This window comes from Sebastes umbrosus, chromosome 14 (genome assembly GCF_015220745.1).
Source record: "Sebastes umbrosus isolate fSebUmb1 chromosome 14, fSebUmb1.pri, whole genome shotgun sequence".
NCBI classification, from domain to species: Eukaryota; Metazoa; Chordata; class Actinopteri; order Perciformes; family Sebastidae; genus Sebastes; species Sebastes umbrosus.
The window spans coordinates 25,282,289-25,299,044 of NC_051282.1; the positions used below are offsets into that span (position 1 = coordinate 25,282,289).

At 41.0% G+C, this 16,756-nt stretch overlaps 2 protein-coding genes across 8 annotated transcripts in view; both read left to right on the forward strand.

The window, feature by feature from the left end:
• Window positions 1-498: 498 nt before the first annotated feature.
• LOC119501052 (charged multivesicular body protein 6-like) lies at window positions 499-7,493 on the forward strand. The gene is made up of 8 exons (XM_037791134.1): window positions 499-720; window positions 2,653-2,762; window positions 3,057-3,144; window positions 4,054-4,140; window positions 4,550-4,615; window positions 4,915-4,995; window positions 6,987-7,071; window positions 7,193-7,493. Exons 1-8 carry the CDS (start codon window positions 655-657, stop codon window positions 7,240-7,242), a joined length of 633 nt encoding a protein of 210 aa, XP_037647062.1. The 5' UTR covers window positions 499-654; the 3' UTR covers window positions 7,243-7,493.
• A 2,489-nt stretch (window positions 7,494-9,982) lies between these two features.
• Window positions 9,983-16,756, forward strand: part of baiap2a (BAR/IMD domain containing adaptor protein 2a) — a 68,060-nt gene continuing 61,286 nt past the window's right edge. For 6 of the 7 annotated variants that reach the window (XM_037793404.1, XM_037793400.1, XM_037793403.1 and 3 more), the window contains exon 1: window positions 9,984-10,231. In XM_037793404.1, the coding sequence (XP_037649332.1) occupies window positions 10,160-10,231 (72 nt within the window). In that variant the 5' untranslated portion in view covers window positions 9,984-10,159. Of the gene's footprint in view, window positions 10,232-16,756 lie in introns of all 7 variants that reach the window. The other variant, XM_037793398.1, reaches the window with a different exon arrangement.

Here is a 16,756-nt window from a genome sequence, read left to right on the forward strand (position 1 = left end):
ACTTTTTTTTCTCATAAACTTATGACTTTATTCTCGTAATATTATGACTCTATTCTTGAAATCTCAGATGTATTTTTCCTTTCCTTAATGTGGCCCTAATACTAAACTATAAATGATCACCTAATTACCATGAAATTTGTGGACCTGTAAAATAAAGTGTTACCTTAATTAGTCAGTGGATCTAACAACTTTTCACAGGGACCCCACTTTGAGAATCACTGGGTCTACTACAGCATCCTCCAGCATGTCTTCCTCATCAGCTCTCAGGTGGGTCATTTTCAGAACATGTGTCTGGTCGCTGTCCAAGGTGCTGATCCTGGAGCACCCCGGGGAGCCTGGAGCTGTCCCAGGTACCCAGATATAGTCATCGGTACAGCAGGCTACTATTTTGACTGGATATGCTGCTGCTGATATATGATATACCACAACAGTAGTGATATGGCAGCTCTATCAAAATGATGACACTGGAGTCAAACTCAACCGCGTTACTGTCCTGCCTCGCTCGCCGTAGCTACACTGTGGACATGGTGGTAGTCGGTTAGCCTGCTGCTAAAGCCATTACAGGGCTGTCTCTATTATCATGGCAAAATGTTCGGTAATAAGTAATACTTTGCCTGTTGACGAAGGAGGATGTGGAGGGGATGTGGCTAAATAATGGGAAACGTTTTTGGGAGAAAGAGTCGACCTTCGCGTGTAACGGAACAAGACAAAGCCATCCTGGTGAGCTAGAAGCTAGCTGTTAGCAGATTAGTCCTGTTAACATCAACACATTAAGGCTACTGGCTCTGATAGAGAGCTGCACAGGGCTGCACAGAGCTGCTCAGAGCTGCACAGAGCTGCACAGAGCTGCAGAGAGCTGCACAGGGCTGCACAGAGCTGCAGAGAGCTGCACAGAGCTGCACAGGGCTGCACAGGGCTGCAGAGAGCTCTGGCTGCAAGGCAACACAGATGATGCATTTTACTGTAATCTAGCGTTAGACAGAAGTAATTTGTTGGGACTAGATAGCTCAACAACCTTTACTATCAAAAGAGACATTTTAGGCAAAAAAAAATCTGTCTGGGGATGCAAAACATTTGATCATTGTGATGAAGGTAACGCAGTTTATAGTCTAAGTATATAATATATAAGTCTAATGCAGTGAGGGCTGAAGTGACAATGTGCGACGGAGTGTTAGGGCCACATTGAGGAGAAAAAACATCTGAGATTTACAGAATAAAGTCAGAATATTACGAGAAAAAAACTGTAATATTACGAGAATAAAGTCATAACTTTACAAGAAAAAAAATTGTAATATTACTAGAATAAAGTCATAACTTTACAAGAAAAAAAAGTTGTAATATTACGAGAATAAAGTCATAACTTTACAAGAAAAAAAATTGTAATATTACGAGAATAAAGTCATAACTTTACAAGAAAAAAAATTGTAATATTACTAGAATAAAGTCATAACTTTACTAGAAAAAAAAAGAAAATAACTCGTAAAATTACTACTTTATAATACTGACTTTATTCTCATAATATTACAACTTTTTTTCTCATAAACTTGTGACTTTATTCTCGTATTACAACTTTTTTCTCTTAAACTTATGACTTTATTCTCATAATATTACAACTTTTTTTCACATGAACTTTTGACTTTTTTCTCGTTATATTATGACTTTATTCTCGAGATCTCAGATTTATTTATTTTTCCCTCAATGTGGCCCTAATACCCCGTCGTACCATAGACCTACAACAATGATAAATAAAACATGAAAATGTAAACAAAAAACAGTTATTCATTTCCATTTCTATAAATCCACAGGGAGCCACTGGAGAGGAGCTAAAGAGCCGCAGCTTGCAAATGTTGTACATTTGTGTCTGTGTGTTGTGATGAAGTGTAACAGAGCTCCCTGTGCATTGCAATGCAGAAAGTTAGCCTACAAAACAGTCATGTAATGCATTATTACTTTGGTGAAACTTAACTGCTTTGACACATTAACGGATATGTGGTGATTCTAACGTTTTTAGTTTAGTTTGCAGTGGGACATTTGCAAAAAACAAGATGCATCAGCTAACACAGTAAAAACGAAAAGAGCTAAACAAAGTGTAACAAAATATGAACCATTTAAATAGAAGGAAGTATAAAAATAGGAGCAGTATATACAGTATTGACAATAAACAGACTATTAAAAAAAATTGCACAAATGGAAAATGGTATTGTACAGTGAGAATGAAATGAAATTCCACCTGGAAATATTACACAGTATGAATTACACCTGAGTAGTACTAATGATATTGCACAGTCATTATACAGTATAGTGCAGTTATTGTCAGTATTTGGTGTGTAAGTGTAAGTGGTCTACTGGGAGCAGTGCTGGTTGTGGAGTCTGACAGCTGCAGGAAGGAAGGACCTGCGATAGATAGAGCTCCTTCACACACTTCGGGTGGAGCAGCCTGTCGCTGAAGGAGCTCTCCAGTGCTGAGATGGTGTCCTGCATGGGGTGGGAGTCATTCTCCATCATGGATGACAGCTTAGCCATCATTCTTCTCTCTCCCACCACCTCCACTGTGTCGAGGGGGCATCCCAAGACAGAGCTGGCCTTCCCGATTACTGTGTAGTGTTTGTTAAGAATATGTTTGACTTTGTGTGTTTTGTTTTTTTTGCTCAGCAACTGAAGCAGCAGAGAGATAAACTGAAGCAGTACAAAAAGAGAATCACCCTACAACTGGACAAAGAGCGACTTCTGGCAAAGCAGTTGCTAAAAGATGGCAGGAAAGAGTAAGCATAAAAACAAATAACATACTACTCTTTTCAGTTCAGATCTGAAACAATATCTATGTAGTCACAGCAGACACCACTATGGTTGACCAAAGTGCAGCTTTAAAAACCTCTACTGACAGAAAATACTGTACTTTTATTTATTTGTTGTATCCTACTTGTAATGTAATTAAAGTTGCAGACCCCTCCACGAGCACAATAGCATCATCTGTATGCAATGCTACGCACCTTAAAAAAATACTTACTTTATACTTTTTGCTGTATTATGTTTCTCCTTTTTATTTGTTGTTGCAGAAAAGCACTGCTGCTTCTTAAGAAAAAACGGTATCAGGACCAGCTACTAGACAAGACTGAAAATCAGATTTCAAACCTAGAGCGCATGGTAAGTTTTGTGAGATTACACTGTTTGATGTCATCACGTTTTAAGTCACCAAACCAACCAACACCCTTCTCAGTCCAACTCGTCACATACCGCCCCCTTGGCGCCACTTTAGGACTATTCACCAAAACCACTATAGTTAGGTTTAAGAATTACATGGTTGGGCTTAAAACTTCTACGTTTGTAGAGTGAAAATGACACTGAATGTTGTGAACACGGGACACGAACGATCAGCTGATTGTAAAGTGAAAATGTAACGTGACGCAAGGGACATGAAAGCCTTGTGTTTGTTGGACCAATCCGCCTCCCCTCCTGCCCGCCCGGCTTGTGTCTTTTTGCTCCTTAAGCTACGTGACCACACTCTTGTAGCACTTTCTCGGAGCATTTACTGTCGCCGCGGATGGGTTTACATCGTAGTTAATGCGTTTCATAACGGCACTAAGGGGTGCCTTGTGCGGTGGTGGTGTCAAACGCCAATGGCTGTGACAAAGCCTCTGTATTTGATGATCTGGGGATGGTAACGGGTTGAGCCACCGCTCATGAGTGTTTCAGTTTTATACTTACAAGGAGAAGGGTTCAACGTGATATAAATATTAAGATAAAAAGTAAAATCTTCCAAAATCTGCTCACTCATTTTCTGCTTACTGATTTCCTGCAAAATCCAAACTAAACCTGAGCGTCAAAAATGTGTAGAGAATGATCGGTGCTGTCATTATGAGTAATGAACTTGTTTTTTTATAGTATATGGCTGTCTCAAATTCAATGTAGTTAGGGTGTATTGGTGTTGAAACGCCATATGTAACATAATGAGCCACTAGGTAGTCAATGCATACTATTTTTGATCATCTATAATGCAGTGTTTGTTTGGAATTTTGCAATTTAATGTTTTTACATGCTAATATTTGTGAACAGGTTCAAGATATCGAGTTCATGCAAATTGAGATGAAAGTCATCGAGGGGCTCAAGGTTGGCAACGATTGTCTGAAGAGTATGCACGAGGTAAATATGCTTTCATGTTTCTTTTCCAGTGTTTAGAAATATGCTTTTCACATCCATGTGATAAGAATACCCCCTTAAGCTTTAGATACGTCAGTGTACACTTCAACAATGTCAAAGTTTCCACTGATAAACATACTTTATTTAATGTGATCCTTGGGTGAGGACTGAGCAGCGGAGAAAGCTTGTGGTTTGTGTGTTGGCATAGCTGGTGCACATTGTTTGAAGATTAAGGGATTAAGAGGCAAAGCCTTGACTACAGCGGTGTGACTGCTGCACATCCTTGGATACAGTGTGCAGATCTCGCTCAGGAAATTCACAACAAGCCAGCCGGAATATGTGGAAATCACTTTTCATCCAAAACAATCAGTTTTCTTCTGTAATATGAGCTTCCTTTTCTTGTTTGTGACAGATCATGTCAATTGAAGATGTGGAGAGAATCCTGGATGAGACCCAGGAAGCAATTGAATATCAAAGGGTAAATGTCTGCTTGATGTCAGTCAAACACACCTTTACATTGATTTTTCTACTAAAACCAGTATAGTATATGTTTATATTAGGTATAAGCTATCATATAAACTAAAATTACATTATAACTGACAAGCAACTACTTTAATTATTTCTTCATATTACAATATACCCTATGTTTAGAGGATGCAGAGTGCTGAAATCAGACCTTTCCTAGACATTACATGGATAACTGTCCATGTTTATGATTAGTCAGCACAATCCCTGAGCTGTCAGCTGTCAGCTAACACATTGTTTTTGCTCCTGCAGCAAATTGATGAAATGCTGGCTGGAGCCCTGACGCAGGAGGACGAGGACGCTGTTTTAGCAGAGCTTGAAGCTATCACTCAGGTGGGTGCTGCGCTGCATGTTTAACCTTTGAACATGGGTGGGTCCATTATTTTTAGTTTTTTTAATTTTTTAATTTATTAGTTATTTTCCCTTTTTCCCGTGTGACCTTATGTAGGTTTCCGCATGATGACGCTGCTACATGTACAGTATATACACAGCCTTATAGTCAGTGTATTAACGTCACATACAGTAACTTAGATGGCGGTTGGCATGCTCTCAGTTTGGAGAAGCAGACAGGAGTACCGGCACAGATGTTAAGCAACGTACTGCTGTTGACGCCACGTTACAAACAAACCAACCGATCGATGCAGCGGTAGACCAGCAACTCCCATGTTCTGCGTGGTAAAATGACTGTTTTTATGAATGGAGTTTGGTCTGGTGGCTTTGAAGACAGCGATATACTGTATATAAGGGCTTCAGTACCCCGCCAGAATGGGCTGTCTGATAGCGAGGTAAAGGGAACTGAAGCAGTTATATCGCTCTCATCAAAGCCACCAGACTACATTCACAAAAGCAGTAATTTTACCAATTAATTTAATCCAAACCAACCCTTTTAGTTATTTCCAAACAAGCTTACTTTGACTCAGCCAGTGCTAGCGTTCACATTATTCATAACCTTATTAATTAGCTTCGATTAGCATACTTTGGTAACCTACGGTACTGCTTTTTGCACCAGCTGAGTGGGCGTTTCCATTTGAAAAAGACAGCACAGAACGCAGATGGACCTGCCCTTTAACACAGAGAACGTGTGCATGATCTTTCCCTGTAACACCCCACTTCACATTTATCGTGACACACACACACACTGAGGCCTGGTGTAACTACAGGCTTCAGCTGCTACTTACTGTAGTGTTTCCACTGGAGCAGTGCTGTTGTTAAATCTGTGATTCAGAGTTGAGTCAAGTGCAGATTTCATACCCAAACTGCATGTTGGTATTTTGATCAGATTTGAACAACATCTGTCTCTCGAGGAGAGGAGTGAGTCTGGCAACGTTAGAAGCCACAATATCATTATTTGTATGTAATAACAGGCTGTATAATCATTGTGGATATGAATTCGGTTGATTCCTAATAATTAAAACCTCAGCAGATTTTTCCTCTTTTGTGATCTAGTTATTATTCCAAATGACACACACTCTCAAGCCTATCAAACTGCACAAATTATTATGTTTCACACTTGAACACAGACACAGATTTTACTTCCAAGTCTTCTCAATTTGACAAAAAGGCAGCAAGCAATGTAATATTCCTTTTAGCAGTTTATCTACAAATGTTTTGAACGTGCCACCTGACAAGTTCGGCTTAAATAACTTGTCTTTACTTATACATGTGATTTAAAATAGAAAATACATCCTATGGGGCTGATCACCGAGACACGTCACTAGAAACGCATCGCCAGCAAAACCATTGTTTTCCTATGGTGCAACGCGCCTACAGTGCGTTCCTCTCTGGCGCCGCGTTTTTTTTAGACGTTTTTAAACACACAAAGGTTAAAATAGTCTCAACTTTTCAGAGCCAGGCTCGTTAATGTCACACTTGGCCCAGGTAGCTAATCAAATCAAGCAAGAGGCGGACTTAACTACTTTACCACTTATTTCCTGTTTTGATGCCAGTAGGGCTAGCTAGCTTTTGGACTGTGGGAGGGAAGGGGGAATTCATATCTCATGTCGTGGTAATTTCATGTAGACTACTGTCTTTGAGAGAGAGAGACCACATTTTTCCATTAATCACATTTGATCGCAGCCCCGCTTCACAGGTGCATTACCTATTTTGCCAAACGCCCTTTGCCAAGGGGCGTTTTTGAAGCAGCCGTGCCTGTAGCGACGCGTCTCGGTATGATCACATTCTGAATCCTGAAGCTTGGATCGCCATAATGTCAACTTCTTAGGAACTAAAAAAACACATTTTCAGCTTGACAAATAAATATTTCTGTGCTTTTCTAGTTGATCAGTGTAACTTCTATTGTTACCCTGTCCCCTCTACTGAAACAGGGAGAAGACGTAGCACTTCCAGAGGTCCCCACTGAGCCAATACCAGAGGTACCAGAGGTCCCAGAGGCAGCTAAAGCTGAACCAGGTACGGGTGTTTTTCTTATTTCACCTCACAAAGCATTCCTTCACACTTCATATATATATACTTGTATAGTAATTCATGACAGACTGATCATATTTGCTTTTTCTTTGACTTTCTTTTTTAGAGAGGAGAGAAGCGAAGAACAGGCCTGACAGAGAAATGTTGGCAGCCTAAAACATCTGTGGTCGGGAGTAGGCTGTCTTTGCACTGAAGGGCGCTGTGTTAATTTCAGTATTTCATCTTTAAGTGTTAGCAGGTGAAGGCGGGACCTGCAGACATCGGTGCACATTCACACATTTTACAGGATCAGCACTGTGTCTGCACTCTGAGGTATCATACAGGCAGTGAAATGTTCAATTTCTCATTTTTAGATGTTTTACACATTAGTTGTTTTCCATATTAAATTGAGCTGTGGCAACAACATATTCTATTGGCTTTTCTTTCATAAACTTTTTCTCCTTTTTAATGGTATCAAAACAAGTAAGGATCTTTGGCTATATTGTCACTTAACATCAGAGTATTTTGTTCATATTTCCAGCTCGGGTGTATCATGTTTTCTCCAGAAGGGGGCACTCCTTGCTAGTTTGTTTTCTTGACTCAACAAAACAGGTGTGTTCATTCACATCCCACCAGCACGGTGTGTGTGTGGCTATTGACAGAAAGTACAAAGCTCATGTTGCTGATATGTGGGGGATGTTTAGACAAGAAAGCCAGTATAGTATTTACAGTCCTACACTAGGTGGGCACTTAGACGCTAATTGGCATGTACAATGAAACTAACGCAAATTATCCACTGTGAGAAAAACATCACCCATGGTGTTACTGAAAACAGTTAAGAGTATGACTCTCTTATACAGACTTACGCCATGCAATTGTACATAAAAAGTTCTTTTGTAAACGGAAACTGGAGAAAGTTCACAGGTTGCTCAGATGATAGCAGCAGTGTGCACAAAGGCTTTAACGGGCAGTAAACAACAAAATGCACCTCGCTGCTCTGGACATGGTACACTCGGGGGCAGGATGCATCCTGTAAATCTGTCTTTTTGTCTGGACTGGTTTCATTTAGAGCAGCCATTCTCTGTCCAAATGATGCACGAGGGAGAAACAAACAGGTTTTATTTGCTCCTTTACTCTGAAGACAAAATGACAGGGCCTCTCCTCCGATACTTAATCACCTTGTTTGTCTACAGGCTAATTGTCTTAGATGGATGCAAACATAGAGAACTGTGTCTTTTAAGCTCATCGTTACACACACTAGAAGTGTCAATATAAATAGGCAAATATATAAATATACTTTTTCCGGGGTAAGAACTGTATTTACATATTGAATGTTATTTGTAGAGAAACAAACTTGCCTCTGTATATTATAGTACAGGAATGGTGGAGCTCAATTGGTAGAGAAATATGGGGTGTGTGCACCAAATGTGCTCCTTGATAAGGTGGTGCTGCATTCAATTGTTGTAGGAATTACTGGATTTAGGGTTTGAGCGAAGTGAACAAACATTCTGTAGTCATGTCAACATGGAATATACGGACATATAATTATAATTATTACATCATGCTAGACTTTATTATCACCTTTTTTAACTTTAGGCCACAGTGTATTAGTGAGGATAACTTAAACATTAAGAAACAGAAAATGTGTTTGTAGAAATCTGGAAACCTTTTATTATTTTTTTACCTTTCTGCATGAATTTATGTCACCCATTCGTCTTTTGTTCGTAATATGTTTAGGGGTGCACCGATCCAACTTTTTCAGTCCCAATACCGATACCGATAGCGATACCTGGGCTTTGGGTACCAACCGATATCGAGTACCGATCCGATACCAGTGTTAAATGAATAAGCTTTAAGCCTCACTGTGTGGAAGTGACTGGGATCATTCTTTTATACATAAGGCAACATCAGGCTTGACTTAAACATTGCTTTCCTAACAAATAAATACATAGATATACATTTACTGAATTGTAATTTATTATTAAAATAATAAATAATACAACAGCAACATTACATTTCAAGTGAAAACCTTGTTAATGCAGCAACAAATTGATCAAAACTGAAACAGCAATACAAATTCCAGTATATAATATATATAGTATATAAACAGAGAATTCAATTGAATATATCCAGTATTGTTATCGGTGCATCCCTAAATGTGTTATTGTTAGTGTCATTTTTTGTTATTGTGTTATTGGAAGGGAGAAGTAGAAGTAGTAAGGAGAGGGGGAATATTGTTTGTCCTTGTCACTTGTATTTATTATTGAAAAATAATAAATATTGTTTACAAAAAAAAAAAATAGGCCACAGTAATTTAGCCTAGTTTTTGTCATATTTAGCAATCAAATAGCCTACATTCTTGAATATATCCTGTCCATCCTATCACTGGTGTACCGTGTGTTTTTAAGTATTATGATATATGATATATATGTATGTGTTTAAGGGAAGATATATATGTCATATATGACCATCTAGCCTCATTCAATGCCAAACACACACCCATTATCCACATCACACACACACACACACACACACACACACACACACACACACACACACATTCTCCAACCTGCTTTTATCCCCTTGTGTTGTTTCAGGTTTTTTTTTGTACTTTGTTATTTGTCTTTCTCTGTATAATATATTTTGGTCTTTTTTATATATGTCCCTGCACATGTCTTCACTTGTTTTGTAATCACTTTATAACACAATAAAAATAAAAAAAAGATATATTATAAAATATATAAAATATAAAAAATTATGATATATTATATGACATATGTAAAATGTTAGTGTCCTTTTTTTTTTTTTTTTTACTGTATTTCTGACTTTATTTCTGAACGCTTCTACTGACGCGTCTGAGAATTATAGAAAAAGCCCACGCTGTGGATGAGTCCGTGAAGGCAGCATCGCGCTGTCAGCTGTGCAGAGAGAAGGTGCGTTTAGTTGGAGTGGTTTGTTTCTGGAGCGCTGGATCATCTCTCTCTCTCTCCACGGGGCGCGTTTCTTCGCCTTATTATTTGATCCACACTTCGTTTTATTATTTTATCCTCCCATTTTTTACGCGGATACACATTTGAAGGAAAACAAACCGTTTATGGTCCTGGCTGAAGATTTCACGATGTCTCGCACCGACGAGGTTCACCGTATGACGGAAAATGTCTATAAGGTAAGGTTCAACTAATGAATAAAGTTTGGAGGTGCATAATGAATGCAGCTGTCAGTGCAGTTCCACCTTTAATCGGACTTATTATTGACTGGCTAAGACGCATTCAGAGCCGTGTGTTTTTTTCTCCCTTCGGTAATCTCTTTAGGGAGAGGCGCAGCAGCTCAGTTGGGTGATTTTTTTTTTTTTTGATTAGTCTTCCACCTCCACATACTCGACACCAGCTCTGAGAATAAACGCAACACCTCTCAGCTTCTTACAAAATCAGTCTTTTCCTACATGTAGGCCTATTGTATAGTAGTGTAGGCTTTTTCCTGAGATACCAGTGGGTTACTATAGCCTAGTTTTCCTGCTGAAATGGGGACATTGCATTCCTGAAGTGAGTGGTTTGACGGGCAGAGAAGGTTGGGCTTATCTGTTGCAACAAGTAAACATTTGCCCCACAGGGGTTTCAACATTCAAACCTGTTCTGCCTAAAAAGAACCTGTGTGAACTTTCCAGCTTCAGTGCTGGGAAAATATTCTCAGTTAAAAAAAAAAAAGAATAGTATGGATTTGCATCAGGGGAGCATTTAAGGGTTATTTGATCATTTTATCTATGAAATAGCATAAAACATAAAAAAAAAATAGTCCATCATAATTTGTCAGATCCCAAAATACAAATTGCTTGTTTTGTCCAAAACTAAAGCATTCAACATGATGTAAAACGAACCAACTAATGTGGGGTTAATGTGGGGATTTGTCATGTATTAACTAACAATGCTTGATGCAAGACTTTGAGTATGAAAATGGTTGCTGATTAACTGTTTGTGGAACAACTAATCCATTAATTGTCAAATCATTTCAGCAATAATTGCTATGAAATTCATTCAAACTTAGTCCAGACGTTTGTTCACAGGGATCCGCAACCATTACCACGCTGGCGTATGCAGAGTAGGCGGAGTCTGCACACCATTTTAAAGGCGTGTCAGACGGCGCATATGCCAAATGCCCCACTCCAAATCAAGCGGCAAAAGCAGCATGTAAGCCTACCTCGAGCACATGGCTGATACAAACAGGGTAAAAACTTGCAACAATGCAATTTTAAATGAATGAATGAAGTCGGTAACATACAGCAGAGTATCATTTTGTCTCTGTGGCGTCGTTATCTCGTCAACAATTAAAGACATAATAAACATTGATCGCTCTGACAGATCCATTGCTTTGTTTAAAGTGACGCCTCTTCCCGCCGGCAAATGTTTTCCCCTCCATTTATGAGCTATGCTCCTCCCTCGCCGCTCATCATCACTTCTCGCCGGAAAAGGAGCGCTCCCATTATCTTTGCCATGTTTCAGACAGAGTTGCAGGCACCTACTGAAGGAATGTTAGAGGATAACTTTGGTATTTTCCAACCTGGACCCTATTTTCCCATGTTTTTGTGTCAAAGTGATAAACGGGGACAACAATTTCTGAAATTGGTCCAGTATTGAGGGAGAAAGCTGTAACCGGCAGCAACGAAACGAGCTGTGAGTGCCAGTGAGCAGCATCAATGTAAAATTACATCCAGTAAAAGTGCTTGTTTTTGCCACTGACAGGCTCAGTCCTCTATTTTTGAGGTCCATCTTACTACTACTCTATGCTTTGCGTTTTGCATTAGCTCATGCATTAGCCGCGGCCGCCATGACAGCGGTGGTTGTCCTTCTGCTTCAGTCAGCTTGGTTCCCAATTGGCTATCGTCTTTTCCCATGTGACTGCGTCATCGGCTGTCCTCGGGGTTCCCCACATTCAACAGGATATCCAATCGTATATTGCAATTTGAAATCAGTGCGGCAACATGTAACATGTACTGCAACTCAACAAACTCTGCCCGGCTGGCACTCACATTTCCACCGTTGTCTTCCAGCAACGCGTCACCTTGCCAGATTTCAGAACAAGACTTCTCCTTGAGCGAGACTCTCCATAACGTCAGACACTTATAAAAACAATCAGAGCCTGTCATGGCAAAAACAAGCACTTTTAGTGGATGGAAATGACAGTGCCAGCTTGCCCCAATAGGATTACACTACACCTCGTGAGCAGCTGCAGTCTCTTTCCGTCAATACTGGACCAGTTTCAAAAGTTGTTGGCCCTATTAGTCACAAAGATTAGACACAAACACATGGGAAAATAGGTTGGAAGAACACCCAAATTACCCTTTAACAAAACTTCATGTGATGACACCTCAGTATCTTGTGACCATCTCAGGTTCCTGTTTTGATTCGAGCTCACTGATACTGGAGGAGATCTCTTTCAATGTATTCCCAGGCATTATTATTTACACACAATAACCCTTAAATGTCACTCGCCCCAGCGCCCTAAGCCAGCTGTAGTTCCCCTAACAGAGGGTAGCTGCTCATGCTCCTACAGGGAATAGACATCTATCAGAAAGGAGGTCAGATGAGCAGAGAGCACTGACTTGACTGCAGCTTCTTTTAGAGCCAACAAGGGAAGCAAATGTTTCAGGTGGCTATTTCTGTCCTGAATTTGTCACACAACCTACAGTGTATCCTTTCTCATTGTGAATTGTACGCCATGCTCTGTCGGGGTTTGTCCAAGTATTTACACCTACTAATGTGGGTTAATCAACACAGACACACTGTAGGTGTTTGGATCCCGAACCCTTAGCTGGGGGGAAGAGACAGATCCCTTCGTAGAGGCTCATTCAAGCACAAGCCCAGCAGTGGGGCTGAAAGCACCGAGTCAGAGTCCTGACAGCCGGGGACGCTGATTGGCGGTGGAGTGGAGAGACGGAGTCCTTCTTCCACACCGGGGATCTGACCTCGTGGCAAAAGCTAGGAGGTCACAGAGAGAGTCATCTATAGTCACACTGCTTACTTGGCATTCATCCTGCTTTCTTCACCAGCCCTGCAGTGTAAAAGTGGGTTTCTTTAGTTCGCTTAAATATTTAAAGAGATGGATTCAATTTGACTCCCAGTGATGAAAAGTTGATCTGTCACAGTATGTTATTAGGTGTTTCTACCCTCAAAACCACACTTCTTTTAAAATGATGCTGTTTTATTATAGGAATAGACGGTAATCGGTGTGTTTTGTCACTGCAATCTGCTGCTATTGGTTGTTGTTATAGGTTGGAGTGCAGACTTTAATGTCATGGGCTTGTCAGCCACATTGAGGGAATGGTGGAGCTGCGAGGTTTGTTGCATAAGTAAAGAAAGAAAATGACTTATGCAAGTGTTTTGGATCCATCGATTGGATGCGTTAAAGTACTCGGTCCTAACAAGGATATAGACTTTACATGCTTTCTGTAAATAAGTAAAATGTATATATTTTTCTTCTCTCTGTATAGTCTCCCATGTTTGTTTTACAGCCTGTGTTAAAAACTAGGAGACCTGAGCTCCCCTTAACGCAGCGGCCCGGGTTTGAATCCAACCTGCGGCTCTTTGCTGCATGTCGACCCCGCTCTCTCTCTTCCCTTTTCCCTTATCCACTGTACTATCAAATAAAGGCCAAAAAGCCCTAAAAATAGTATTTAAAACAAACAAACTAGGAGACCTACAGTGGTCGAACATGTTGAATTTTTAAATGACTTAGCCACTATAATAAAAGCTTTTTAATACATTTGCTTCCTCGTTGCCACTTGTTTTAGTGTTTGGGAGTGCCTGGATTGCCTTCCTGTCTATCCTGATTTTTTTCCTGTTTTCCAAGAGCACCTGACACATTTTGCCTTGAATACACAGAGCAACCAGTTATCTCTCTTTCCAAGAACTTATGCAAGTTGTTGAAAAGATGCAAAATGTATCCAAAATCTAAAAACTGTACCAGAGTTCAGCCGGTCGTTAGTAGCACAGACGGAAGGACTGAATATTTCTTAACATAGTACAGAGTGAGACTCAATTTTGATGTCTCCCCTAATGTTATATCCACAGTGTGACTTTCTGTAGCTTTTTACTGTTTTATAATGCTGATTGTTTGCACTGATGATTAAACATGGAGACTGTCAAGCTCCTAACACATAACACTAACTTTGGAGGAAAACAACGGGACTTCCACAACACTCGCTCCCTGCTGTAACCCTGCCCCCATTTCTCTCCACGATACACATGTGAAAGCCTCCGTAGACGTTTTTTGTCTGCTATGTATGCAAGCAGACCTCTCCCGAGGAAGAGGAGATCTAAAAACATACGGCGGCTGCGAAGTCATTGCAGCCCAGCAGCTGGGCAGATACTGAGTAATCGCAGGAGGAGGAGATGGGGGGTAACTGCACCGCTGTGACTCATGTTAGCCCAGTTGAGCGTGTGTGTTTAACAGGGCTGGGAGTGTAAGTGCAGCGAGGGCGAGACTGGAGATTCAGCATCTCACACGACGAGCGTTGTTCCTTTGGTAAAGGCCAGAGGCACTCCTTAGCTTTCTGGGATGACTTTATCTTAATCAACGGGGGAGTCAACCCCGGTAAAACCCAGCAATCCCAGCGTGATCCTCCGTGACTCACTTCAATTCTCCTCCCTCAGATAAGACAGGCAGTTCCAGACACTGCGATTGGCATGTAGTCATCCCCATGCTGACAGGGTGAGACGGATACTTAAGACTGACACTCGGTGCTTCCGTGTTTGTGCGTGTGCCACAGTCATCTCCACCAGCTGGCCCTGTCGCCGGGTGTTTGAAGAGAGAGGTGGCGCCCCGGGGGTCAAGCCTCTTAGCATGCCGGTGGATGAAGTCTGAGCGCCGACCTGGCTTTGAGGAGGGGGGGGGGGGACACACTGAAGTGAACAAACAGATTAATGTGGCTGAAGAAGAACTGTGTTAAATCAGCCAATAATGAAACCTTTTAATCGCCAGGTTTTAGGTTGCATGGTAACAAGGCGGTTGATCACGCCCTTCAGCGCGGTAGAACTTTTACTTGTATTTATTCAGAGTCTTTGTCACAGGACGTTTTGTGTGGTGCAGGTTTTTGAACACACCCTGACAGGTAAGGGAATAGAAGGGTGTGTCTCGACTCTAACCAGCCCTCAGGACAACACTCATTTTCCCATGCAGCGCCACTCCCTAATCGTCAACACACAGCCTGGAAAACAGTGGCCGCCATTTTCTCAAATGGCTGTTATGAGGAGGGCAAAATAGTTGTTTTGGCGTTACTCAACGCTCTCTGGTTAGCTTCATTGTGTCTGCTTCAGTAGGCTGACTGATACAAAAAATCGCCTGATCTAAAAATGCAGTTTTTTTCTGCCCTAAAAGATTATATAATCCTCTCTCAGTTAAAATATTGTCGTGACATTCGCTACACTCGAATGAATGATATTCTGATAATGATAAGAGGACTAACAGTTTCACCACAATCTCATGTGGGAGATCTGAACAGGTGGTCTCTTAGCAACAACGTGCCATTATTCTTATGTGTTTCTGTCATATCATTGTGCTAAAAAGACTTGCAGTTTGTGAAGGCGAGTGAGAGGGAGGGAAAAGTGATGGATTTTATGTTTCAGACGGAGATAAAGATGGATATGTTGAACCTGTCGTAATTGACGCTTCATACGGGGTCCGGCGTAAACCCTGTCTGCTGTGTATATACAGTGCTGTGTGGTTAGTGATGACGCCATCCATCACTTTATTTACTAGCACTCTATCACATCAGGCACCACTTGCCTTATAATATGCCATTTAATGGAGTTTCAAATGACTTCAGCTCCTGAACATCTTCCTCCAGAATATGGTGTTTCAACAAGTTTATGCCTGCCGCTGCTCGGGGCCTTGAAAAAGATTGCATTATACACTGCAGGAGATATCATAACATTCATTGCCTATGGAACAGCAGATTTGTTCCCTGTGCCTTTGACTGCGATGCAGAGAGAGAGGACTATTGCTCCACACGCCCACCTTCTCTGCACGTCTGGGGGCGGATGGTTTAGAGACGTTCTCTCTTTTCTTTTACTCATCACTGCTTTTTTTTTTTTCCCAAGGACGGAGACTGGAGATGCTCAGCGCTGAATCCGAGGCTACACTGTATTATTGACTGCAAAAAGAAGCTTCTTAGCCATCGCTGACAGAAAAGGTTGATTTGAAGTCACCTTGATAAAAACGCTATTGTCCGTTCCCACAAAAAAATTGTCGTGCACCACAAGGTCCAAGCAATCAACAGAATAGCAAAAAACATCTGTAAGGTCACCCTAACGTGGCGATCGTCCAAAATATTACTTATCTGTCACAAAAGCACTAACATAAGAGTTTTCCTTTGCTTTATAGAAAGCCTTAATGCTTTATTGTGGGGGTGGAAGCAAGAAGGAGATGAAGAGAAAGGAAAAATAGATGGAGACATTCCACATCTTTGTTGAAATAGTCCCTAATTACTGTGGAGGGTGAAGCTGTAATTACACAGACTGAAAGAGACACACAGAAGCAGAGACAGAACATTTCAGTTAGTACTGTGGCAGTGGACAATGGTCTTACATTTACGGGTCACGGGCTACAGTTAACATGCCTGTGGCTGGTGCTACTGCACGTCTCTGTGGCAGATGCTGCTACTTTCAGCAGCATTGGCCACACTCCACCCACTGGGCTC